Genomic DNA, 25,632 nt, shown 5'->3' with positions numbered 1-25,632 from the left:
TTGCGGAGGATGGACCACTGTGAGCACAGACGCGGGGGGTACCCGAGCGTGTGAGCAGCGGAAATGGACCTGCGAGCTGTCCCTGCACGGGAACCCCAGCGTTGTGTCGAAGCTGGACTCTTACCGCACAGGCGCTGAGCTCGGGCGGGCTGCCCCCCGTCCCTGAGCTCAGGCAGGCTGCCTGGGACGGACGGCCAGGGCTTTCAGCACACCCCGTGGCCCACTGCATTCAACGGCGTTTCATCAGAGCCCTGTTTTGACATCCATGCAGCGGTGCCGAGCACCTTCTGCATCCCTGTTAATTGACAACAGCACTGTTTAATTCTGTGTTCTTTAAAAGGCCCTTGGGAGGATCACTTAATGTAGAAGTAACCGGAGAACACACACAGGTCCAACAGGCCACCGGTCCGCAGGATATTCCTGTGTTCATCGTCTTGAGAAACCAGAGCAGCTGGGCACCTCCCCAGGGTCCAGCAGTGCGGAAGGGGCAGAAGATAAGAGAGAGCACCTCCCTCGCCCTGGGGGAGCACGGAGGCTGGACAGCAGGTGCATCACGGGCACTTGGTGCTGCTGCGTCTTGCGTCCTGGGGCTGCTAGGGAGGCCACCCTGCAGATGTTGCCTAATAATTCACAACACACCTTGCTTACGTCCACCCCCTATGGTGAGAGAAAAGTTGGTGTCCATTTTCCACTTAACCATCATCTGCAAAGGCATGACTTTGATTCGTAGACCTCCGAATATTAGAAACCTGAAGTTTACCAAGAAGGATTTAGGACTATCTAGAAGCAATATTTTTAAGGGGGAAAAAAACACAGAACATAGATGCTGGCCATCATGATTTTAGAAAAAATAAGAACATGCATACGTAAACGTGTGTGCATGCACAGACTCTCCGAAAGGCTGCTCAGGAGCCTCTACTGACCACGGTCACTTTCAGGGTGAAGGACAGGGAGCCTGGAGGGGGTGGGCGGGGTCTAGGATTCACAGGTATTCACAGGTGCCTGCTTCTTTCTGTTTTGTTTAACTTTTAAACCGTGGGCTGGTATCGACTTTCCATTCTTATGCCAAAGCAATTAGCAATTGGAAAGAAAATCTCCGATGAGGTATGCAGACTTGCAAAGCCAGTATGAAAGATTCCTGACACATGACAAAGCTTTATGAATTTAAAAAATCACTGAAAGAGGACATACTCATTGATGTCAGTGTTTCTTTCGTTGCAGTAGAGTGGAGATCCGGCAACCCGCGGGGCTCACGGGGCTTTTCGAGTTAGAGTGCGCGGGGCGGTGTGGCCGCGAGCCCAGTTCACACCAGCTCAGACCCGGGTCATTGGCTCCAGCTTGCTGTGCTTCTGTCTCCCTCCCATAAACTAGTCATGTAATAACGCTTGCCTCATTGGGTGGTTATGAAAATTACATAAAACACGGAAAGCACTTAGAATAGCACCTGGAACATAGTAAATACTATGTAAACAGTGGAGATTTTTTTGAACCAATATTGATACTTTATTAGTACTGAAGGCCCATAGTTTGTCTCGGGGTTCTCTCTTGTTTGTGCATTCTGTGGGTTTTCACCAAATGCAGAATGACGCGTATCCACCATTTCAGTGTCTTTGCCCCAAAGAAAATACGTGTTTTGCTGTTCCTCCCTCCCTCCTTCCTAACTCTAGATCTTTCTACCAATATTTTCACCATCTCCAGAGTTGTGCCTTTGCCAGAATGTTACACAGTGTGCAGCCTGGCTTCTTTCACTTGGGTGCCGCGGAGGACACACGCCGGGTGGGACCTGGGAAGCCCGCGGGGGCCAGACCACGTCAGACCACGTGGGGCCCAGTGCGAGTTGACTGTATTATCCCAAAGCGGTGGAAAACCACAGATGCGTTTTCGGGATGGTGTCCCGAGAGGAATGTGGTAGTAATAAGTCTGGTTTTGAAAGAATGCTCTATGCACTTTTGTCCAAATAAAAGTGATTAAGGGAAACTAAACAGGGAGGGATGTGGAAATTCTGTGAGGCTTTGAGTCCACACCCAGATACGCCCCCGACCGAAATGCCTGCATGTGTCCAGCGGAGGACACTTACACGTCTCTTAGTGTCAGCATCACTTGTCATAGCCAAACCCTGGAAACACCCAAATGTCCACAAAAGGGAGGATGGATGAGTGAATCATGTGCATTCCCACGAACCAGTCTCACAAAGACAGGAACACGTGGTGCGACCCCATTTATACCAAAGGTTAGCAACAGGGAAGCGTGGGCTGTGATATGGGGGCGGCGGGGAGGGGGCACGGGCAGGGACCTGGAGGGTGTGAGGTGTTTCCAGCACGGCGATGACGTTCTGGTCCTTGAACTGTGTTCAGGTTCTGGGTTTGTTCACCTTGAGAACCATCTTCATGGTGTGCACACTTGTCTGCACGTCATAGGGACGTTAAACAGAAAGTAAGTTCATAAAAAGATTTTTTAATTAATAAAGGGAGGAGAGAAGAAGGTGAGGAGGAGACAGGGAGGGAGGATAGGGAGAAGTAGCAGGCATTTCAGGCCATGGCAGCGCCACCCCACCGACGTCGCCACCAAGCAAGGGCGTTGCAGTGGCTCCCGGGACTGCTGGCCCAGGACCCCGCGTCACCAGCGACATCGAGGATGCAGACGGTGGAAGGAGCGCCTCAGGTGGGTAATGCTGGGTCCAACCCACGTGGCAAGGCTGTGCTTGAAATGCTCGTGTTAGCAAGCCCACATGTCCAATGACGGATGGAGGATAAAGATGTGGTGTGTGTATGTGTGTGTGTGTGTATATATATATATATATATATAATAAAATATTACTCAGCCAGAGAAAAAATGAAATCTTGCCATTTGCAACGACGTGGATGGAACTAGAGGGTATTACGCTAAGTGAAATAAGTCAATCAGAGAAAGACAAATACTATAGGATTTCACTCATATGTGGGATTTAAAAAACAAAACAGAGGCGCATGGGGGAAGGGAGGGAAAAATAAAATAAGATGAAAACAGAGAGAGAGAGAAACCATAGGAGACTCTTAACTATAGCAAACAAACTGAGGGCTGCTGGGAGGGGGGGCTGGGGTCCCTGGGGGATGGGCATGAAGGAGGGCACGTGATGGAATGAGCACTGGGTGTTAGAGGCAACTGACGAATCACTGAATTCTACCTCTGAAACTAACAATACGCTATATGTTAACAGAACTGAATTTAAATTAAAAATTTTTTTAAAAGAAGAAGAAAAAAGAAAGAAAGAAAGGCCTGTGCTAGCATTCACGTAGCCCGAGTGGGGATCAGTGCCCTGCTTTGCCGGGTATTAAGCAGAGACTGCTGCAGCAAGCAGCTGGGAGAGCTGGGCTTTTGTTGAGGGACGGACAGGGAGGGAGGACTCCGTAATCAGTGCTCATCCACTCCGGAAGATGCAATCAAAACTGGAGCCTTTCAGACCCGACGGGCGGATTTCATCTTTGTAAGGAGCCCGTCTGGCCAGCCCGTTCTTCGTGGACCGCCCTTCTCTGGGCTCAGGCCCTCAGCCCGCAGGGCGATGAGAACCAGAAATGAGACGCGTCTGTCGGATGCAGGTCCGCCAGCCTCACCGACGAGTCTCACTTAGTAGGCAGGCCAGTTTCCTGGGGCTCCCGTAGCAGTGACCCCGACCTGGTGGCTTTCTGGAGGCCAGATTCCGAAACCGGGTGCCGGCAGAGCTATACCTGCCCCAGAGGCTCACCTCCTCCGGCCTCTCTATCCACACGCGGGCTTTTCCCTGGAGACTCTGCGTCTCTCCTTTTCTGTCTCTTACAAGGACATGCTCACTGGGCTCAGAGTCCACCTCAACCCGGTCTGACCGCATCTTAACTAAATCATATCTGGAAAGATCCTATTTCCAAATAAGATCATGTTCTGAGGCTCTAGGTAGACAAGAATTTGGGGGGACACGATTCAACCCAGTGTAGAAGGTCTGCAGAGGGTCCTGGAGATCTGGGGTTTTATAGTTTATTCCTATTTGGTGATATATTCACATGGTTTAAAGTAAAAATGGAATGCAGGCTGTTCTCACCTCGCGGAGTGCCCTGCTAGTGGGATCTCATGCATCAGAGCCGTGTGGTCGGTCCGTGGCCACGTGGGGAGGAGCCCCACCGATAGGTTCCTCCGGTACGATGCAAACCCGGGGCTGCCTGGAGGAAGGGACTAAGCTCCTAGCATAGGTGGTGCTGTAGACCCAACATCCATGTCCCCCCAGATTCATATGTTGAGACCTGACGCCCAAGGTGATGGTGGGAGGACGTGGGGTCTTTGGGGGTGATGAGGTCGTGAGGGTGGAGCCCCATGAATAGGATTAGTGCCGTCATAAAGGAGACCCCAGAGAGCCCCCCCCACTCGTCCACCACGGAAGGGCACAGCGGGAGGGCGGCATCTGTGAGCCAGGAGCCTCTGAACCGGGGTCCAGGGGGCGCAGGCGGCACTTGGACACTGAAGGAGCGACAGCCCAGAAAACAGTCAATGCTCAGGGCATGACCCCCGTGGGCGCTGGGGGTCGGAGGCCCTGGCTGCCTTGCACCTGACCTCTGTCATTGAGGGGTCCGCCCTGGTGGTCCCTCCGTGTCAGTGGGCAGAGCACCCGCTTGCTGCTTCATGTATCTGTGTAGAGCCTGAGGCCCACGGGAGTGTATGAGCAGCGCGGGCCCCGGGCGGTTCACATGGAGGGCCGTGCTGGGTGGTCTGGGCCAACACAGGAGGCACGCAGAGCACGGCCCTCCCCTCCCCTGCCCTGCCAGCATCTCTGCCCCTCTTCTCTGCTGACTTAGGCACCTCTGATGAGACAGGAAGGGACGGTGTTGTTATTACGGCGCTGAGTTATTTCTTGACTTGGTGGTCTGTGCTTGCTTTGTAATTATTCATACCATCATATTATGGTTCATGTTGTATCTGTGTCATATTCTGTGACTCAGAAGGAAAGAATGCAAAATTTAAAAAAAGACTTAAGGCTGGCTCGCTCTGGGGTTAAAAGGGACCAAAGAGCCTTATTGCCAAAGGAATGAATCACTACTGGTGAATTTTCTAAATGGTGGAGGAGGGAGGGTGGAAGGTGTGACAGAGCTTGCTTGCTGTTTTCTCCCTCTGCCAGGGCTCTTGGATCCCAGCATGTGCGGCACACTCAGGGGCCGTGTGCATCTTCGGGAGCGGGCAGAACTGGGCGTGCGGGCGAGCCTTGTGGGGGGGGGCGGTGGGTGCACCTGGAGGGAGAGAGCAGAGATGCTGCAGGGCGAAGCATTTAGCGTTACATCAGAGATACTGATGTTTGCAGCTTCCTTTGAAATGAATCATAAAAGAAGATGGACAGAGGGTTGGAACGTGGAGAGATCTGTGATAAAGCAAATAGAGAAAAAAAAATAGAAGCTAGGTGGTGGTTCTGTGGTGTTCATTGTACAATTTCAGTCTTCCCGTTTAAAATATGTCATAACAAAACATTGAAAAAGAAGGTCAAAAAATTTTAATCAAAATATTAAAACTGTAGGTGAGGCCTGACTCTGATGGTTGTTCTGCGGGTAGATGGAGGGTTGCCAAAGTTTGGGAAATGCTGCATTTGAGCGAGCGAGCAATGGTGATGGCCAGACAGGGCTCCCTAGATGGCAGAGGGGACAGAAGAGTTCATGTGGCCCCTGCCGGCCTGAGTGGGGCCGTGGCGTCCCCTCTTCCTGTGGGCCCACAGCTGCTGCCCCCCAGCAGGCCGTCCAAAGGTTTCAGATCTGAGCCATCTCCCCAGGCCCAGTAGTGCTGCCAAGACCAGGTTGGGAAATGAGATAAGCAGCTTGGCTCAGGCCCGCCTGCCAGGATCGGGGGTTTCCTTGGGGCAGGAGCATGGCCCTCCGAGAGCTGATGGCCTTTGCTTGGGGAGAAACGGGGGGATGGGTCCATCCTGCAGCGGTGTGGACTTAGGCTAGACTCAGGACTTAAGAGATAGCTGCCTCCCCGTGGGGAAACACGGAAGCCCTGGCAGGTGCTTGTGGGTTTTGTGGGTGATGAGCAGAGGAGTTTCCATACTGTCAACTAAGTGTATTGTTCTACTACATGCTGGGACCTGCGCCCCATGCTCCACCATTTAGTCCTACATCTCCCTGAGGGGAGCCCTAGACTACCACTCACATTTTGCAAGTGGGGAGCACACAGGTGGGGAGCACACAGGTGGGGAGCATACAGGTGAGGGAGCACACAGGTGGGGAGGACACAGGTGGGGAGCACACAGGTGGGGAGCACACAGGTGGGGAGCATACAGGTGAGGGAGCACACAGGTGGGGAGCACACAGGTGGGGAGCACACAGGTGAGGGAGCATCCAGGTGGGGCGCATACAGGTGAGGTAAGCAGATCACAGCATCAGGTCAGTAAAATGTGGAGCCAGGGTCGGAGCTCCTGCTCTGCACCTGTCTGTCCGGCTGCCATCTGTGGAATGTTCCTGGGATTTCCTTCCCTACAAGTGGGGAGAACGGCACAGGCATCTAAGGGAGCCCTCCTGTTCGGTGACTTGCAGAGGGGACCTCGGTGGAAGGAGGGAGGCGGGGCAGACGGGCAGACGGTCAAGAGTAAGAGTGGGCACTCCCACTGCCAGTGAATCCTGACTGGGACAGCCTGAGACAGAAGCCCCAGAACAGCCCGTGCTTTGCAGCTGCCGGAATGATGGCGGAGGGGATGCCCAGCACACTTGGCCCGGGAGGGAAGGCTCATCGCCAGGAAAGGGACTGAGTAAGACGAGCCCATGATGCTTTTGGCAACGGGGCTGGTGATGTGATGATTTAGTGTTGTTTTCCATGTTACAAAGTCAAGAGCTGTCTTCCAGAATCGCGGTGTGTGGTTGGACAGGTTGTGCACTGCAGGACTCTGGTGGAAGCGTGCCCTGCGCACGGACGCCTCCACCCTCTCCTTCTCTCTGAGGAGCAGCTGCAGCAGGGGTCTGGCTCAAGCCCCGGGAGTCCTCCAGCAGCAGGACACCCTGCACAGGCGCCGGCCCCGGCCACGTGTCGTGGCCGCCGGAGTGGCCAGCTCAGAGGAGGGCGGGCACGTCCCGTGGCTGCCGGAGTGGCCAGCTCAGAGGAGGGCGGGCATGCCTCTTGACTGTGGCTGGTGTATGCTGATCACACGCGCAGGGACAGCAGGTCGGGAAGGGGACTGATGAGGGGAGGAGAGCCATTAATAGGAAGGCTCACACTCGCCGCATGGAAGAGCAATGTGGGGTGTCTCTGCAGCTCCCAGAAGCTGCTGCTTCCTCCTTTCCCTGCCGCAAAGCAGAAGCCCGGCCAGCCGCCCCCCGAGTCTGTGTGAAGACACTTCACCCTTGTCGGCTCGTCTGCCCGCGAGCAAACAGCAAGCAGATGGTTCTCCTCCCGTGCACGTCAGCCTGTGTCCTCCCCTGGGGGCGCTGGGACCCGGGCAGCAGAGGCTGATGCATCGTGCCCACCGAGTGCCCCCTGAGGACCCAGCAGGGGCCAGTCTAAGGATAAAATGTCCAGTCGAGAGCCATGGATGGCCACAGGGACATGCCTGCTGGGGGGGGGTCGGCCAAAGTGTGGGAGTCCTGCGATGTTCTTGTGCGCTCCGTGGGCAAAAGTCTAGAGGTGCTGAATGTCCTAGTGTGGTGTCCCCCACAGTCCCACGCTGTAAAAAAGTGTCCCGCATCCCTCACAATACTTAAATGTCCCTCTAGGGAACAGGTGCCCTTATGAGGACCATAGCTTAATACACAGAACACCGGATTTTTCAGGATTGCCAACGCAGGGTAAATGGAAGGAATACTTTGTTTGTTGGTGACTTTACCAGGAGCTGTCCCCCACCTGGGGAAGTCTCCTCACCGGGCACCACGCTGAGCCGCAGCGGCTGCCCCTCTGTGCCCGCACCCTGGGAGCCTCTGCCTTTTGTGGGTGGGGAGGGGGGCTTCACTGCGTGTCCTGGTGAGTCATGCCCAAGAAGCTGCCCTTTGAAATATGCATCATTCCGTTATAAATTCACGTTTCCTTTATATCCGGTTAGGGATATTAATTGTAATAAAATGTCTTGTAGGTGGGTTCCGTTATCTGTGAATCCCATTTCAGGATTGTAAAGGGAGCGTCGCAGAATATTTGTTGAACGATGCGGGTACGATGGCTGACAGGTTGGAACGGCGGGCTTAGGAAATTTGGTGCCATACTGGAGGCAACCTCAGGACTTGGTGCAAAGTGGTTCTCACCTCTGTTCGTTCAGCGACTCTTTGTGGCACGCCCACTGGACGCCAGGCACTGTTCCAGGCACCGAGGATGCTGTGGATCTGAGACCGGTCTTCCCTACCATGCCAGTTGGTCGGGATGGGCTCCCCGAGGCCGAGGCTGCGTGCCTGTCGGGGATCACAAGTCCCTGCATGGAAGCCCTGGGAGGGAGCCCGTCCTGGGCGCCCACTCTCACCGCCGCCGCGTGAAGCCCCACTGGGCGCCGCACAGCCCCTGCACGCAGACCATCTCCTCCCGCGGTGGGAAACAGGCTCTAGGGATCTGCTCGGGCCGCGGGGTCGGCGGGGAGCTTACACGGCAGACGTTGATTTTCCTACGATTCTGGGGCTGGAAGTGCAAGGTCAGGGGCCGGCTTTCTCCTGAGGCCGCTGTCCTTGGGGACAGCCGCCTCCTCCCTGTGCCCACACATGGTCTTCCCTCTGCGTGGGAGCACCCCTGGGCCTCTGCGTGTCCTGCTCCTGACGAAAGGCCACATCTTCACATCAGCACCTCTCTGGAGGCCCTGTCTGCAAATTTAGCCCCATCCTGAGGTCCTGGGAGCCACGGCTTCCACAGAGGGACGTGGGGGCACGCAGGTGAGCCCCTCTCAGGGCCATCCGATGCGCAGTCAGCTCACTCCCTCTGCGCGCTGACCGCCACGGCTCTTCGTCCTCCGTGTGCTCACTGGACACTTGCTTGTCCCTTGGTGGAAGCCTGTCTCCTTCGCGTTAACAGACGCCAATGAGGTCGGTTGCCTCCTGATAAATTAGCCTCGCCTGGCAAGCTAGGTAAAGTTGTGTTCTGATCCGTTAGCCCAGTGGAACACGTCCCTCGTGGCTATGGGACACTGTGCCTCAGTTTCTCCTCTGGAACATGGGACAGTAGTACCTACCCAACAGACGTATGTGGAGGATTGCGTGGAATTAGGTATTAGATGCTCAGCGTAGGTGCTTCCTTGTGTATAACAAACACTCAGCAAACATTAGACACTGTGTCCGTTGCTACCACTATTATTAATGGTATGATTTTTGTCCAGGATAGAGACTAATCTCAAACACGTAATACCTAGCTTGAGAATTGGATGCAAATATCCCTGTAGGCTGTTTACTTTTGCCAAATCTGGGTGGAGGGGTAGAATTTTAGCATCCTTACGTCTAGCTCTCGGGGGGAAAAAAGGAAAGAGAAAACATCAGAAGAACATAAATTTTACCATGAACGTTGATGATATTTAAATAAGATTTGAAATCTTACCGCATGCAAACAGAAAAGAGGAGTGGCATTAAATTCACACAAGTGATGGGTTGTGCACAGCGGAGTCGGTGTTGTTGACGATATCCTCTCGGCGGCACAGCGCGGCTGGCTGGAAGCGGAGTCTGAAAGAGGGGCGAGTCCCCCCACAGGGTTCCCTCACACCTTCAGCACCGTGCAGGGTTGTTCAGAAGGAACGGGCAGGTCTTGTCCACTCACCTGGACTGATCGGTGTGTCCATTCATCTGGCGACAGTCAGGGAGAGGGAGGGGAAGATGGGGGCCCGGGGATGGGACAAATCCCGCCCATCTGGCTGTTGTGGGGACCACGGGATGTGGGTGGACCCAGGTGGGCTCTGGGGGACCTGGCGGGTGTCTCCCCAACTCAGGGTGGGCCCAGCCTTGCGGTGAGGTTGCCTGGACCGAGCGTGGGCCGGTGCCTCATGCGGGAGGCTCAGTGAGGAACGCGCCAGAGCTCAGGCCTGTAATCGGGGGACATAGCAGGGAGAGCTGCACCCGGGTGGCGGGCTCGTCTCTGGTGGCCGCTGTGACAAATGACCATGAGCTTGCTGCCCTAAAGCAACAGGAATGCTTTCCTTACGGTTCTGGAGGCCAGAAGCCCGAGTGATTCCCCTCAGGGGCCCCAGGGAGGAGCTGCTCCTGCCCCTTGGAGGGGCTGCTGACAACCGGCCCTCCCGCCTGTGTGGCCACATCCCTGCACATCAGCCTCACTTCCGCGTGGCCTGCTCCTCCTCTGCCTGCCAGGTCTCCCTCTGCATCTCCCTTACAAGACGCCGATTACATTTGCAATCTGCCCCCAAATCCAGGACAATCTCATCTCAAAATCTTTAACTGAATGTCATCTGCCATGTGAATTTCCCTCCCTCTCTCACACCACACCCCCGTCCCCCGCCTTTCTGCTTCCTGCAGACAGGCTGGACTGCACTCGGAAGCAATGAGGGACGGGACGGGGAGAGCCAGCAGGGCATCAGCCCCCCGACTTGCAGCCTGAGCTGAGTCATAGGCAGAGAAAGATCTCTGACACCCCCAGGCTGAAGTCTCCTCCCCCTGTGAAAATGGCAACAAGCAGGGCCCAGTGGTGCTGGGTCCCAAAACCATGCGATTATGAGCATTGGGATGCCCAGGCAGGTGTCATGCCCCCCAACTCCCCAGCACAGAGGCTCAGGACACCCCCTTTCATTCACCGCCAGAGTCCTTCCTGTGTGGGATCTCCTTCTCTCCTCGGATCCCCTGCAACCTCCCCAAAGCTTCCTCCAAGGTGATGCTTGCAAGGCCGCAGGTCATTCCTCCCTGATTTTCATTTGCTTCCTTTGCACACCGTTTCCATCATTAGAAAGCCATTAGCTTGAGGGAGTGCTGGGGAAGGGGGTCCCCTAAGTTGGGCATTATGGAAAGATGCTTGCTTATAACCAAGACCTCTGGCCCCCAGGGCAGACCCCAGTTACATTCCTGGCTCATTTTGTGTTTCAGGAATTAGGATCTTCCTAGTACCGCCCTCATTATTTCATCTGCCTTCACATGTCTCATTCACTCTGCTGCAGCCCACGAAATCTGTGGATTTGGTGCATTCTTTCTCTACTAATGCAGGCATCAGGACGTGTCTGTGCATGTGACCGGGTGGGGATAGCTTGGCTGACATGAAGGAACGTAACCTGGGGTTATCAGTGACTTCACACGAGACAGCTGAGCTTGCCACCCGGGCCACCTGCCACCTGTCTCTGCGGCTTGGGGGGGCGCCCTGAGCCCAGGGGCGCGGGCTGCTGGGCTCCCAGCACTGTCAGCACCACGGAGAGGGATGGGGAGCCCTGGAAGGTCCCTCTTGGGAAATGAAGTGTTCCCACGAGGAGGTGACACGTGGCTCCAGCTCACAACTTGTTGTCAAGATGGTCCCCTCCCTGTCCAACAACACATGAGCTAGGACAGTCCCACTGTGCACCCGAACTAGGGCCAGATGCTGCTGGCAAGCCGTCGTGCTCCCTGCCACGTGCAGACTCCGGCCGTGCGTGGAAACCCAGAGAAGTGTAGGGGTGGAGATTCACAGACCCTGCAGTCAGATACAGTTTGTGCTTTTATTACTTGTTGTGAACACTTCATGCTCGCACACGCATGCACACAAACACATGCATACGTAGACCCACACATGCACACGCGTGCACGCACATGTGCATGGCCATGCACCCACGTGCTCACACGTGCACACGCGTGCACAATACACTGCACACGTGAACGTGCACATACGTGCACCCGCACATGTGCACATACGTGCACATACCACACACGCACACGGACATACGTGCACATGCGTGCACCCACACACGCACACATGCATGCAAACCCGTGCGCCCACACATGTGCACACACGTGCACATACCACACATGCACACGGACATGCGTGCACACACGTGCATACCTCCACCTCAGTGCCCTGCCCTCAGCCCCAATATTGCAGTTCCCGCCCCAGGTGCCAGGCTCTACCTGCTCCTCAGAGCACACTGCTTAGCTGTGAAGTCCTGCCTTCCCTCCCCCTTTAGCAGTGTCTCGGTCCCCCTTTTTCTTTTTGCTTTGAGGAATAAACACTGAGCTTCAAAGCAAAGCAAAATGTAACACAACATGAAGACTTAGCTCTGTATTCATAATCTAGCCCAGTGCCTGCTCTGCTCTGTGTTCCACGGGGGGGCCCGGGGGGGCAGGCACGCCTAAGACGCTCTCCCACCTTCTTCTCCTAGAACACCTCCTCCACCCAGAGGCCAGAAAGTTACATCCCTGAAACAGCCCATGGCCCTGAAAACTGGTCTTACAAGCCCCACCTCCCTCCCCCTCCTCCTCCTCCCCCTCCCTCCTCCAGTCAGCTCATCTGTGACAATCAGCCTGATTTGCTGGAAGCCTTGAAAGAGAAAAAGCCTGAGATTGCAGGCCCACGGCAAGGAGCGTTGTGGCCGGGCCCCAATGGCGACAAAGCCGCCCGAGCCGTTCCATTCGGCCTTTCCATCAGACTTAAGTACTTTTGCTATTGGCAGATATTTAGGATGACAACCTCCTCTGACTCATCAGTGGGCCTGGGTCCACGTTTCTCTCCAGAGTCATGCCTGATCATCCCCGGATGCCGAACCTCTCGGCGCCTCTTTGTGTGTTTTGTATCCCGGCTGCCTAACCGCGGAGATGAAAGGGGCCTTCGTTGGAAATGCTTTTTATGATGTGGGAACAACGTGATAATTCCTGCTTTGCTTTCTTCACGCCCCTCCAAGTGCTGGGGGGAGGTGTGCGTCCTTTACGGATCCAGCCCGCGAGACCATTCAGGCAGGGATGCTGCACCTGCAGGAGGAGACAGCCGGGGTGGCCTGGCCTGGGGTCTGGGCCTTGCGTTTCCAGCTGTGTGTCCCCGGGAAGCTTTACCGAACGTCTTGGGGCCTCAGGCTGACCGTCCGTGAACCCGGGACAAACCCCCTGCCTTCTGTGTGCTTTTGTGTGCTGAGACCACGTGAGCCGCGCTCAGCTGCTGGTCCGGGCACGTGGTAAGCGCTCAGTCAACGCAGGTGCTCCCTCCACGCTCACTTCGGGCTTGTGTCCGTGTCCGAGGCCCGCCGCAGCACAACAGCACACGCCTGGGCTCCACACAGCACGTTCTGGAGGGCAGGTGTCGGGAAGCAGTTTGGGCAGCCCGAGGACCCGAGGTGCGCAGGCTGCGCTCCCTCCCGAGGCTCCAGGGGGAGGCATGTCCTTGCTTTATCGAGCTTCTGGAGGTGCCTTCGTCCTGTTCTGCATTGCCAGAGCCCACAGCGTGGCATCCCGCTTGGCTGGCCTTCCTCTGCTGCAGCCACCAATCTCCTTCCACTTCCCTCTTGTGAGGGTGCTCAGATGACCCTGGGGGCCCACCCAGACAACCCCCGATAATCTGCTCAGCTCAACATCCTTAACTGAACCCCATCTGCAAAGTCCCTTTTGCTGAAAAAGGTCACACTGACAGGTTCCAGAGACTTGGGGCCTGACATCTTTGGGGCCATGAATCAGCCTAGCACACATACCCAGGTCTGGTTCAGGAGAGAAGGAAGGCCCCCGGATTGCTGGAAAACAAAGACAAGAGGTCTTGGTTCTTCTCTCAGACGCCAGCAGAGAGGAGCAGTCTTGTACGGGCAGGAGCTGAGAACGTGGACCGCAGAGCTGCACCCCAGCGCCCGACCGTGGCTCTGCCCCTTCCTGGGGGAGAGCCTGGTCTCGGGCTGCCCGGTGGACGGCATGAGCTCACATGTGCCCGTGTCTGCCTGTCTGGGGCGCAGAGCCTGGGACACAGACTTAACAGGGGAGGGGCTCCAGGAGGCAGAGTGAGGGAGAGGGAGCAGGACAGGAAGCAGGGAAGGAAGAGACACCAGCAGGGGGTAGCGCCCCTGCTGGGCAAGTGGGGAGAAATCCCATGGGACTCAGTAAGGAACCATGAAGAGTATGGGTCACATCCACCCCCACAACTGAGGTGGGATGTTCTCTGCAGAAATCCACATGGGAGCAAAAGAACACAGGACGCACAGATGAGGGGAACCGAGCAGGGTAGTTTTCGTGAAACTAGCTGGTCTGCCCGCAGGAGGCCCTCGGGGTGGTGGCTGTGCACACAGTGTCCCTCCTCCAGGAAAACCAGAGGTCAGCAGGCCACGGGGCGGGTGGGCAGCACACAGCACCATGGCTGAGGGCATGGCTCCTGACACCTCAGGGCCGTCTGCCAGAGGTGCAGCAGGGGAGGTCAGTGGTGCCTGGGGGGGGGGGCGGTCTGCATGCAGACTGGAAGAAGGGGTCCTGGGAGAAGTGGTCAGACCCCCACAGCATCTGCTGCAGCCGAAAGCAGAGAGCAGCATCCACTGCAGGGCTCATGCCTCAAAGAGCGAGGGTACTTCGCCTCACCGCCTCCACCTTCTCGGCTGTTTCCGCGGTGCTGGGGTACAGTAAGATCTCACTGCCTCCTCCCCTTCCCAGGTGTCTGACAGATGTGACTACGTCTTCGTCAATGGGAAGGAAATGAAAGGCAAGGTGGATGTGGTGGTGAACTTCACCTACCAGCACCTGAGCAGCTCCTTGGAGATGACCGTGTGGGTGCCCCGGCTCCCGCTGCAGATTGAGATCTCGGACACCGAGCTCAACCAGATCAAGGGCTGGCGGGTGCCCATTGTCTCCAATAAAAGGTGGGTGTGCTAGTCATGACTCCCTCTCAGAGACCCGAGTCAAATATGCTTCCACTAAAAACAGACACTTGCAGGGTAGCTGATTTCAGGCATGACTGGATCCAGGGATTCAAACGGCACCCTCAGGATGGACTCTGTCCCCACCTGGCGGGCTGGTTTGCCATGTGTTGGCCTCGTCCTCCACCAGGCTTTTCTCCTGCAGTTCCAGATTCGCAGGAAGTGCATCCTCTCCTTCCCAGTGGTTCCAGCAGAGGTCTTGGAGTTACGTTAGCCTCACTCGGGCTGTGTGCCCGTCCCCGGCGCAGTACTGTAGCGAGGACATAGAGCGCACGGTCTGTCCGGTGAGCCTTCAGCACAAACCCCTGCCTGGAATCAGAGCACCTGGAAGAGGTCAACCCCGCCTGAACCGATGGGTTGATACCAGAAGGGGCCAGTTGATTCTGGGAAGGCACAAACGACAGAGGTCCCCCAGAGAGACCTGGGAGCAGACTCTGGCTGACCTGGGCAGCCTCTCGGTGCTCCCAGCCCAGAAGCTCTGAGACTGCTGGGTCTCGGGGAGATGAAGTCAGAAGCCTGACCCCCTGTGCCTGGTCCTTTACCCTGAGGCGTCTGTTAGAGGGACAGGTATCCTTTATCCACATGGCTCACCAGGTACCAGGAGAGTAGCAAGAGGTCAGGCTCTTTGTTCAGAGACTCTGTCGTCTCAGAGAAACCCGTGACCAAGGACCGGCACGCCAGCCACCTGCAGAAAGGTGAGAGTGAGCATACGCGGAATTAGAGAAGGGAGCACTCCAGGGGTCTGTGCTCAGCAGGGAGGACAGGTGGTGTCCTCTGAGGGATGCCCTTTCTGTTTCTGCCCTTCGATCTCCACCCCAGTTAGTCCCTGTGCCCTGGGGGAGGGGACAGCTTCGAGAATGCAGGCTGGAAGACTGTTTCAGCAGTGACCCTCTGCTTGGCCACAGTGTCCGTGCCGCTGAGCTGGCGGGACCCTCTCCCTGGCCGCGGGGTCCGTGCCGCTGAGCTGGCGGGACCCTCTCCCTGGCCGCGGGGTCCGTGCCACTGAGCTGGCGGGACCCTCTCCCTGGCCGCGGGGTCTGTGCCACTGAGCTGGCGGGGTGGGGTTAGGAGAGGTTGTTGATGCTGCGAGGCGGGCAGCCGCTGGGAGGACGTGCCGGAGGACTGGCTGAGTGTGATCGTGGCACATCTCAGTGTCACGCTGTCCAGCTCAGATCCAGCCACAGACCCGGGCTGATGCTCGGATGGAGACCACGCTGCGCCAGGAAGAGGTGGCTGGGTGGAGGCATCAGACCTGAGCGGGGCAGCCGACATCTGTCCCCGAGCCAAACCATCCCGGTCCTTTCTGTGCTTACTGTCACGTTACCTTGAGTGCGATACGCACCCCTTGTGTGCTGGTTTATGGGGCTATTGCGGTCACCCACAGCCCTATCAGGTGAGTTACCCATGCTGCACAGTTTGATGACGAGTCCCCAAGCCTCAGGGCTTGAAGCAGAGGCGTATGATCTCACAGTGTCTCCGGATCAGGAATGCAGGCTTGGCTTAGCGGGGTCTCTCACAGACGGCAGTCGGGGTGTTGGCCGGAGCTCGGGGTGCGGAGGGCCCTGCCTCCCAGCCCACGTGGTGGTCGGCAGCCGCGGTTCCTCCCGGGCCGTGGAACGGCGGCTCCCGGCTCCTCGCTGGCCCCTGCTCTGGCATGTGGCTGGCCCCACAGGGCTGCTCACAACGTGCAGCTTCCTTCCTCAGAGCAAGCAAGAGAAGAACCAAGGAAAGACTACCAAGCAAGACAGATGGCACAGTCTCTTTTAAAGCCGAATGCTGGAAGTGACATCCCCTAACTTTGGCTATAATCTTCCACTGTAAGGAGGTTACTAGGAGCAGCTCGCACTCAAAGGGAGGGGATTCTGCGCAGTGCGTTCCGGGAGGTGGGGCTCACTGGGGACGCCTCGGATCTCTGCTGACCGCACCAGCCCCTTCTGACGGTCGGGCATTCGGGGTGTCACCTGTGTTCCGTCTGAGCCCCGCCAGGCTGGGCTCACTGCCCGCTCCCCGTTGCAGCCCCTGCCGTTGGCCCAAGTCAGTCTCCGCTAACCTGACCTGACCGTTTGACAGGCCGGCTCGGGACAGCGAGGAAGAGGAGGACGACGACAGGAGGGCGGGTCGCGGCTGCACGCTCCAGTACCAGCACGCCATGGTGCGGGTCTTGACTCAGTTTGTGGCCGAGGCGGCGGACCGGGGCGGACACCTGGCCCACTTGCTGGGCTCAGACTGGCAGGTGGACATCACGGAGCTGGTGAATGACTTCATGCAGGTGGAGGAGCCCCGCATCGCCAAGCTACAGGGGGGACAAGTCCTGATCGGCCAGGAGCTTGGGATGACCACCATTCAGGTGAGCAGCCCCCAGCGCAAGTACCGTCTGTGTCCCTGCCTCTTCTCTGCCCAGATGAGAATTGTTTGTCATTACTTAGGACATCTATTTCTAGAGTGAACCAAAGTGTCACCTAAATAATGTAAGTAGTGTAAGGAGGTGACAAGAGTCTTGAAGTTCTCACTTACTGCTTGCATTTGACAAACACTGGGTGGCTCCTCTGGGTGGGTCATGTTTGAAACCCCAGTACACTGTCTCTACACCATGCTGGGTGTTACCATCGTGGGGAGAAGGCTGTGGGCGTGAGCTGGCCTCATGGGAGCCGTGGGCATGGGCATGGCCGGCACTTCTCGCTGAGCCCTCCACCCCACTGACCATCATCCTGTGTCACAGCGTTCCATCCCGCCGTGATGCCATGCTGCCTCAAGTCCCACCCCAGGCCCAGTGAAAACTAGGGCGTCTCAGAAACGAGCCGAGGAGAGGAACAAAGTTATGCCCCTCACGGTCTTGGGGGCACCTGCAGCCAGGAACGGATGGGGCAGGACCAGGATGCAACATGGGGTTTGGAACAAACACTCCCCCGAGACGCTGTCCCGGGAGGTCCCCTGGGTTTAGTGGTCTACCTCCCGTCTGAGAACAATATGATGGTTCAGCAGGTGCCCCCAGTCGGGCTACTAGCCTGTCAGTGGGGTTTCTGACACAGCTGTGCGTGAGGAACCTTGTCAGTGAAAGTATTGATTATGCAAGATTTAAAGCATATCGCTCTGGAAAATTGGCTGGTATTTAAAAGAGATCATTTTACTCAAGGAGGCAAATAGACAGGTTTGAAGGGACCCAGGGGTCACTTGCTCCAATGATCTCGAAGACTGGAGAAGGTGACAGTGAGCAAAGCTGCCTGGGCATGAGCTGAAAGACAGCTGCTCACTTGGGCCCTGAGTGCTGGGAACACGATAGGGGCCGGTGAGGAGTGTGGCGAGGGCAGGGCTGCCAAAGGAAATGCAAATCTAGCACGGCCAGATGTTGCAACTTTTCCAGAAAAGTGAGAAATCTTTTTGTATGAAATCCTCTGATTTTTTTTTGAGGGTGGCCATTAATTCCATTTTAAAGTTTCATTTACGTCAAACAGAACCTATCTGCCCCCTAGACAGGAGCTCGAAACCTCCGTGATTGACTTTTAGTTGAAAGACCTAAACCAAAGAGCTAAGTTCCTACCACCTGTCCACAGGCTAAACTGACACCTGGAGACTGGAACCAGGAGCGGTGGTATTAACCACTGCCCCATGTGGTGGTGCAAGCACCAGGACCGTGGCACAAGTCAGGGCTTCCGGCCGGGGACGTGGGCCGGCTTCCCATGCATTCAACACAGACACTGTCCTGGTGGGGCAGAGAGTCCTGAGACCCTTTTCTTTATTCCCACTGAGTCCTCCTGAGCTATAAATTCGCTGTCCACTTCCTCTGGGGGACTCGTAACTCACACTCGTGGCCGTTCAAATTGTCCAAACCAGACCTAGAGACCGAAGGTGGTATTTGGATAGAATTATGGAGCTCGATACACAAATTTCAGGGGTCCTGGGAAAACTGCCATCTCAACATATGTCTTCATAAATATCAGCACCACCTCGCAGAGAGAAGCGTGTCAGGAACGTGGGTTAAAGGAAGCTGGAAGCCGTGTCATCCAGGGTTGAGGCTGAGGGTTCACGGGGAGCAAAGTTAACTCTTCAAACTTGAGTGAGGGGTGAGCGGGACAAGGGGTTCCACAAAAGCAGGACCTCCTCTGCAGGGTCTAAATGGGGCATAAGCTTCGTTTCCCCGGGACCGCGGTGTCCGCAGGAGAAATGAGACTCTGGGGTGTCAGCTCCGGTGGTGGAGACTCAGAGCTCTGTTTACCGGGGATGCGAGCTGATCTCCCAAACGCTCCATGTTGCCCGAGGTATGGAGTGTGAGCTGTCATGACACACGGGATGACTCAGGTGACACGTGGGCCAACAGTCTCCTCTCAGTCACACACGTGTGTAAGAAAGAAGCACATAAATACGTAACTAGCACATCAAAATCAGTTTTTCCTTGCTGCTGTGAAGTTTCTTAAACCGATTATATGATGCACATGCACGTGTACTAGAAAATGATTGTGCAGCGCAAGCCCCATGAAGCTGGCACCCAGTGAATGGCAAAGCCAGTTCCTCCTCGGGAGGACTGCGGGGGCACCTGGTGGGTTCTGGGGTCTCTCTGTGTAGTGGGGGGGCGTCAGATCCCCCCCATCACGCGAGATACGCCTTTTGGAAGAAGACATCAGTGGGAAAGACCCGTTTCTGTTCACTCTGGCTCAGTCGTCTGTCTCTACGAGCATCATTTATGCCATGGGAGGAAATTCTGGGGCCACAGCAAGCTTTTCCTTCCATGTTGGTTCTGCCTTTCAGATCCTGTCGCCTCTGTCAGACGCCATCTTGGCAGAAAAGACCATCACCGTGCTGGATGAGAAGGTGACCATCACAGACCTCGGGGTCCAGCTGGTGACAGGGCTGTCACTCTCCCTGCAGCTCAGCCCAGGGAGCAACAGAGCTGTCTTTGCCACCGCAGCGGCTCAGGAGCTTCTGCAAAGGCCCAGACAGGTATGGAGGCGGGGCTAGGGTCATGCACCAGGTGGGACACACACCAGGTGGGACACACACCAGGTGAGGTCACACATCAGATGAGGTCACACATCAGATGAGGTCACACATCAGGTGAGGTCATGCACCAGGCGGGTCATACCTGGGCTGTCTCACACTCTTCCGCTGCCCCCATGGCCGCGGGTGGGGCGGAGGGGCCTCTGGGGAGGTGCCCCCAGCCCGCTGCGGAGTCCCTGCAGGGAAAATGGGGTAGCAGGTCTGGGGTGATGGGAGATTGGAGGCGTCGCTCTCGCCAGGCTTGCGGCTGAGCTCAGGGCAGAAGTGAGGACCCCGTGGCGATGTGAGTCCGCATCTCCTTTCCCTGAACTAGACACCAGCGGGCGCTGCCCCTGTGCTGTGCGTGTGTGTGTTGATGGGATGGTTTCCGACGGGCGCTGGAAAGAGGACATTCGCAAATGTTCTATGTGCTCCTCCCTCATCAGAGGAGAGTCAGTTTTATTTTTTAAGAGGGAACACGGCGGCTTCGGCGAACCTTGCTGAGCAACGAGACGGCAGTCTCTGGCTGTTGATTCTCTCTGCGCCTCGTGAAGCGGGACCGTCCTCCTGCGGGGCTGCTCGAGGGCCTCCAGCCCAGGTGGGGGGTTTCCTGGCGGCTCCCCTTCTGGGTGGGAACCCTTCCTGGCAGGTGTCCCCTGGGCAGCCCCACCCCTGGCACCGCTGAGACTGTGACCGTGCTCTGAGCCGAGCCGGACTTGTCCCAGGACGCGCAGAACCCTCCCATTTTCCCAGCCTGCACCTGTCCCTCGAGCTCCTCGTCCTGTGTTGGCTAATCCCTCTGCCCCTTTGCTATGGTCTTTGTGTGCAGGGGCTTGGATTATAAAACACTTGAACATGGATGATTCCAGTAACAGATAGGAATTCTTGCGAAAGACAAACCTTCTTTTCCTCAGGGCGGGATAAGCCAGGATGCAAGGCACGGATAACAAAGGAGAAATAAGCCGGGGCTGCTTTCTGTCTTCATGCGGTGATAAAATCAGGGGACCTCTAGTCAGGACTTAAGGAAGCAATAAGACACAGTTCGAACAGGGCCAGAGAGCTAATCCAGTTGTGACATGCAGAGCTGAGCATGCTCCCCTGCGGTAGGCTCCGTACTTGGTTTGGATGGCCCTTAGTCCCTGCGTGCACTTGGCTCTGACATTTCAGTCTCAAGAAATCCAATGGCATTTGAGTTCCCTGCTCCAATTTCCTGGCAGATTGGAAGAACCTGGTGAGTTGATGTCACGTCCAGGGGCTCTTGCGCTGTGTCTTGGCAGCGTTCTGCAATTAGTAGCTGTCTAACAATAGCCGTGTCTCGTGGCGGAGCTGAAGGAAGTCTCCAGACACCAGACAGCACCGGGGTAAAACCGGCTTCGCTCATGCTCAGGGGCTCTTCGGTTGCCAGAAAGAGAAATCCACTCAAGCAAGCTTGAAGCATGAGGGATCTATTACCAGGACCGGGGGCTCCCCCAGACCCCAGCTGTAGGAACTCGGAAGAGGCAGGATATCGGCAGTCTCCCCACGCCCACACTCCCTCCCTTGTGCCGTTCCTTCTGCTGTATTTCTTTTTCTTTCCCTGTAATAAATGCTGGGCCCAGACATTTGCTTATCTCTGATCCATTGTGGTGGCTCGGAGGTGGGCTCCACACCCTAGTTTTATGTGAATCCCCACTCATCTTCCTGCAGCTCAGGCTTCAATCCCATCTGTCTTATTTCAAATTTAAGAGAGAGAGAGAGAGATACTCAGTGGCTCAGGCTGCGGAGATGAACGGCTCTGAAGGCCACCTCCTGCCCCCTTGTCCCCGGTCCAATCCGCTGTGGTGCCGTGGCCGGGTGTGTGGGTCATGTGCCTCTCCAGGCCATTCATCCTTCTGGGCTTGGGGTGGAGCAGGTTCTCCAAGATGTGGGGAAGGGAGGGCCAGTTCACAGTCGAGCACAATGACCTCTTCCCTGAAATTAAAGGCTCGCGTTCAGTCAGAGAGTATCTCCTCTATTATGGTCTGCCTGGTCCAACTGGTCCCAAGGAGGGTTGATCTAAAGCAACAAAGCAAAAAGGCAAGAGATTGAGATGTGTGCAGACCTTGTCCCTGGCCATTCCTTGGTCTCCCCGTCTCCCCGGACTGGTTGAGGGGATAGAGGGTGGCAGACACAGTCCACGTAGAGTGCCTCTCTCCCTGGCTGTTTTAACTCCCTGTCTCCAAGTCAACATTGTGTCTGGAAACTCATACAAACCTACTCCCGTGGTCCCAGACGCAGCAGGACCAACACCACCAAAGCTGGTGGTACCTCTGGGTGTCCCTGTCTGGATAAGGGGGGGTTTTCATCCCTTATGTGAGTAATGAGGGGAGACTCGGGATTAAAACAGCTTAAAAATAATGTCATAAATATTTTCCCTTGAAATGTGTGACACTCGTACATGATCCCACTAACCAGGAATACCCTTTGACATGCAATTTATGCACCCCTAAAAACTCCATCTTTCTTTCTACGCCTCGGGGAGAAAAGCAGATCTTCTTATGGGGTGTTTAACATGGGCTTCCCTTCATTCTCATATCAAGGCCTTGCTTGTGTTCTTTGCTTTCCCACCTCCATAAGCATTGGTTTTCTTCCATGACCCTCGTGCGTCTGGCCTCTTGTTTCTGCACTGCTTAAAGGGCGTTCTTTTGTTCTTGTTGTATTATTTTTGCCACCGAATGTCTACTGTACAAAGACTTGGTGTTCCGTGAGCTCTGGGGCCCATGCTTATTGACTTATTTTACTCAACAGGAAGCGGCCATCAGTTGCTGGGTCCAGTTCAGTGATGGCTCCATCACCCCGTTGGATATCTACGACGGGAAAGACTTCTCCTTGATGACCACCTCCCTGGACGAAAAGGTGGTCTCCATCCACCAAGACCCCAAATTCAAGTGGCCTATCATCGCTGCTGAAACCGAAGGGCAGGGTGCTCTGGTAAAGGTCGAAATGGTCATCAGCGAATCGTGCCAGAAATCCAAGCGGAAGAGTGTGCTGGCTGTGGGGACAGCCAACATCAAAGTTAAGTTTGGCCAAAATGATGCGAACCCCAACACCAGTGACAGCAGACACACTGGGGCAGGAGTTCACCTAGAAAATAACGTCAGTGACAGAAGACCCAAAAAACCCTTGCAGGAATGGGGGATCCAGGGGGGCCAGTACTATAGCAGTTCTTCCGTGGGCCTCATGGAAGGAAGAGGGTCCACGACAGAGAGGTCAACCTTCCAGAGAAAGAAGAGCCAAGGAAGCCTTCTAGATGATGACAGCCACCTGCAGACCATCCCCATCGACCTCACCAGCTTCCCGACCCGGGGGGACCTGCCCAGAAGCAACGGGGAAATGGATGAGAATGGCCTCATGCAGGCATCCAAAGGGCTGAGTGACTTGGAGATCGGGATGTACGCTCTGTTGGGGGTCTTCTGCCTGGCCATTTTGGTCTTCCTAATAAACTGTGTGGCCTTTGCGCTGAAATACAGGCACAAGCAGGTTCCCCTGGAGGAGCAAGAAGGTCTGAGTCACTCGCACGACTGGGTCGGGTTGAGCCACCGCTCCGAACTGCTGGAAAACCACATGAACTTTGCATCCTGCCAGGACGAGCAGATCACTGCCATTGACAGGGGCATGGATTTCGAAGAGAGTAAGTATCTGCTCAGCACAAACTCCCAGAAGAGCATCAACGGACAGCTGTTCAAATGTTCGGGCCCCACCGTTGTGGACGGGAAGGATCAGAGAATCGAGCCCCCGACGTCCCCTACCTCAAAAAGGAAAAGAGTGAAATTTACCACCTTCACCACCATCCCCTCGGATGAAGGATGCCCCACCGTGAACTCCATATCGACCAGCGGTGAGGACATGAGCTGGGTCTGCCAGGATCTGGACCCGGGGGAAAGCAGACAGCCACACAGCTACATGGAAAGGTTACGTGAGGATGTGTAAGCCGGACACTCGCGGACACGGGTTCTCACTCACCTCTCAGCCTTTAACTTGGGGACGTGTGGCAAGGGCGCCCCCGGGAAAGGAGTGAAGTGACAGGACAAGATAAGATGGCCCCTATCAGCAGAGCCCCAGCAGACGGCGCCGGCTCGGCTGGGGTGGCCCCACGTCGGGATCGAGGCACACGTTCCGGAACGCAGGGTCTTGGCCAGTGTTAAGAGGCGGATTGTGCATGGCAAGGTTTGTAAAACTTGGAAGAAAAACGAGTTCTGAATCACTGAGCTTCTGATGGGTCCCAGGAAAGAACAGCCCCCCGCTCTGTCCATCACTCTCTTTCTCTCTTGAATCAAAGCCCTTTGGGTGTGGTGAAATCCACGTGGGTCCAGAACTCACTACTGCAGACTCTGGAAGAACCCTGAGACTCGGGTGGAGTGCAAGTGGACCGACGGGAGGCAGTGAGTCATCTGAGCCGGGGCGCGACCAGGGGCCACGTCCAGAGCGTGGGCAGCACGTGGGGGGGGCGTCATCATGGGGTGCCATCACCCAAAGACCGGCGCGGCCTGTTGACTGACCAGGCGTTGCTGACGGGGACTGAAGGGGCACACGTGGGCAAATAGGCCACGGATATCTTTGTAACCAGATGCCAAGAACAAAGGTGCAAGCCCTCTGGGGGATTCGGAGCGTCCCTTTATTGGTAAACTAGGGATACAGGGCACAGAATGTCGATCGGGTTCAAGGAACCAGGCTTTTTCGGGCAAGTTCACTGTGTTCAGAGGTGCACTCCTCTGCCCCACCAGCTGTCTAAGAGCCTTCGCTCACTTGTGGGCACAGGGGCCTTTCCAGCATTCCCCCGTGGCAGGTGCGTCCGCTCCAGGTGACACTCTGCAGTGGCCCCACCAGGCGAATGTCACTCGTGTCCTTTCCTTGAAGAGGCGGGTCTTTGAGGATTCGCGGTTCTCACGGTGAATTCAACACCAAGGGACACTCATCACCCTGCACCTCTGGGAAGATGGGGGAGCCGTTTTGTGATGGCCCCGCGGACGGCCACACCGGGTGCCCCGTCCACAGCTGCAGTGATGGATGTGGACCAAGGTGGAGTGCACGGGCGGGGGAAACCAGGGCCCGCTGTGCCGCAGGGGGGCCGGGCAGGAAGCCTGCTCACACCCCCCATGTGGGCTTGGACCGATGGAGGGATGGAGGTGCCCGAGCTTGAGGGAGAGAGGGAGACCCCAGTCTGTCCTGAGAGCTTTAACCTTGTTGCTTGAAATCAGAATGACTCTGAATGTCTCCCAAATCCCCGGATGGATGGGAAGCCGCTAAGAAGGCAGGTGGGGGGAGAGATGAGTGGATTCCTGCCCCAGCTCGAGCTCCCGCCAAGGTGGGGAAGGGTGGCGGGATCCCTGGTAAGGAGGGCCGCGTAGAAGCAGGACACGTGGTGGGGGGGCGGGTTCTCTCCTCTGTCATTTTCTGTCTCTCTGCTCCACGATGCTTTTCTCCATTTCCTCTCTTTCTCTGTGTGTCTCTCCGTCTCTGTGTCTCCCTGACCCTATTTCTCTTCTTACTCTGTGTCTCTCCCTCCCTCCCTCTCTTCTCCTCCTTCCCTCCTCGTCCTCTCCCCTCACCCCCTCCTTAATGCATATAATTGAATTCTCCTTAGATCATGGGTGTCCCTTCCTCCAGCTTACCCTTCCCCCAACTGAGGTGCTCCCCATTTGCTCTAAGCCTGGGATTCCAGCAGCCGTAAGCCACCTGCTCCCATCCCCAAGTTGACTCACTGTGTCTGGTGGGGCGATTAAACTGTCACCCCTTCTCAATGACAGTCCTTTGCTTTCAGTAGCCCTGCTGATATTTCTTTCCATCTGTACCCGCGTGATGTCCTCTTTAATGCGGCAGCCGCCGCCCACTCACAGATCCATCTCCCTGCAGAATGTATTGTAGATCGTAAGAATGTAATATATGTTTATACACTTACCGACTGTAAATATAAAGTTTGCATTCAG

At 56.0% G+C, this 25,632-nt stretch overlaps 1 protein-coding gene across 3 annotated transcripts in view; it reads left to right on the top strand.

Annotated features, from left to right (window-relative positions):
* Positions 1–25,144, top strand: part of TMEM132D (transmembrane protein 132D) — a 547,440-nt gene extending 522,296 nt beyond the window's left edge. For all 3 annotated transcript variants that reach the window (XM_032396310.1, XM_032396311.1, XM_032396309.1), the window contains exons 6-9: positions 14,454–14,659; positions 16,787–17,063; positions 19,460–19,651; positions 22,454–25,144. In XM_032396310.1, the coding sequence (XP_032252201.1) occupies positions 14,454–14,659; positions 16,787–17,063; positions 19,460–19,651; positions 22,454–23,635 (1,857 nt within the window). In that variant the 3' untranslated portion in view covers positions 23,636–25,144. The remainder of the gene's footprint in view (positions 1–14,453; positions 14,660–16,786; positions 17,064–19,459; positions 19,652–22,453) is intronic.
* The last annotated feature ends 488 nt before the right edge of the window (positions 25,145–25,632 follow it).

Source organism: Phoca vitulina, unplaced genomic scaffold (assembly GCF_004348235.1).
Source record: "Phoca vitulina isolate PV1807 unplaced genomic scaffold, GSC_HSeal_1.0 scaffold91, whole genome shotgun sequence".
NCBI classification, from domain to species: domain Eukaryota; kingdom Metazoa; phylum Chordata; class Mammalia; order Carnivora; family Phocidae; genus Phoca; species Phoca vitulina.
The sequence above is the reverse complement of the archived record's forward strand: the minus strand, read 5'-3'. Positions and strand labels throughout refer to the sequence as shown.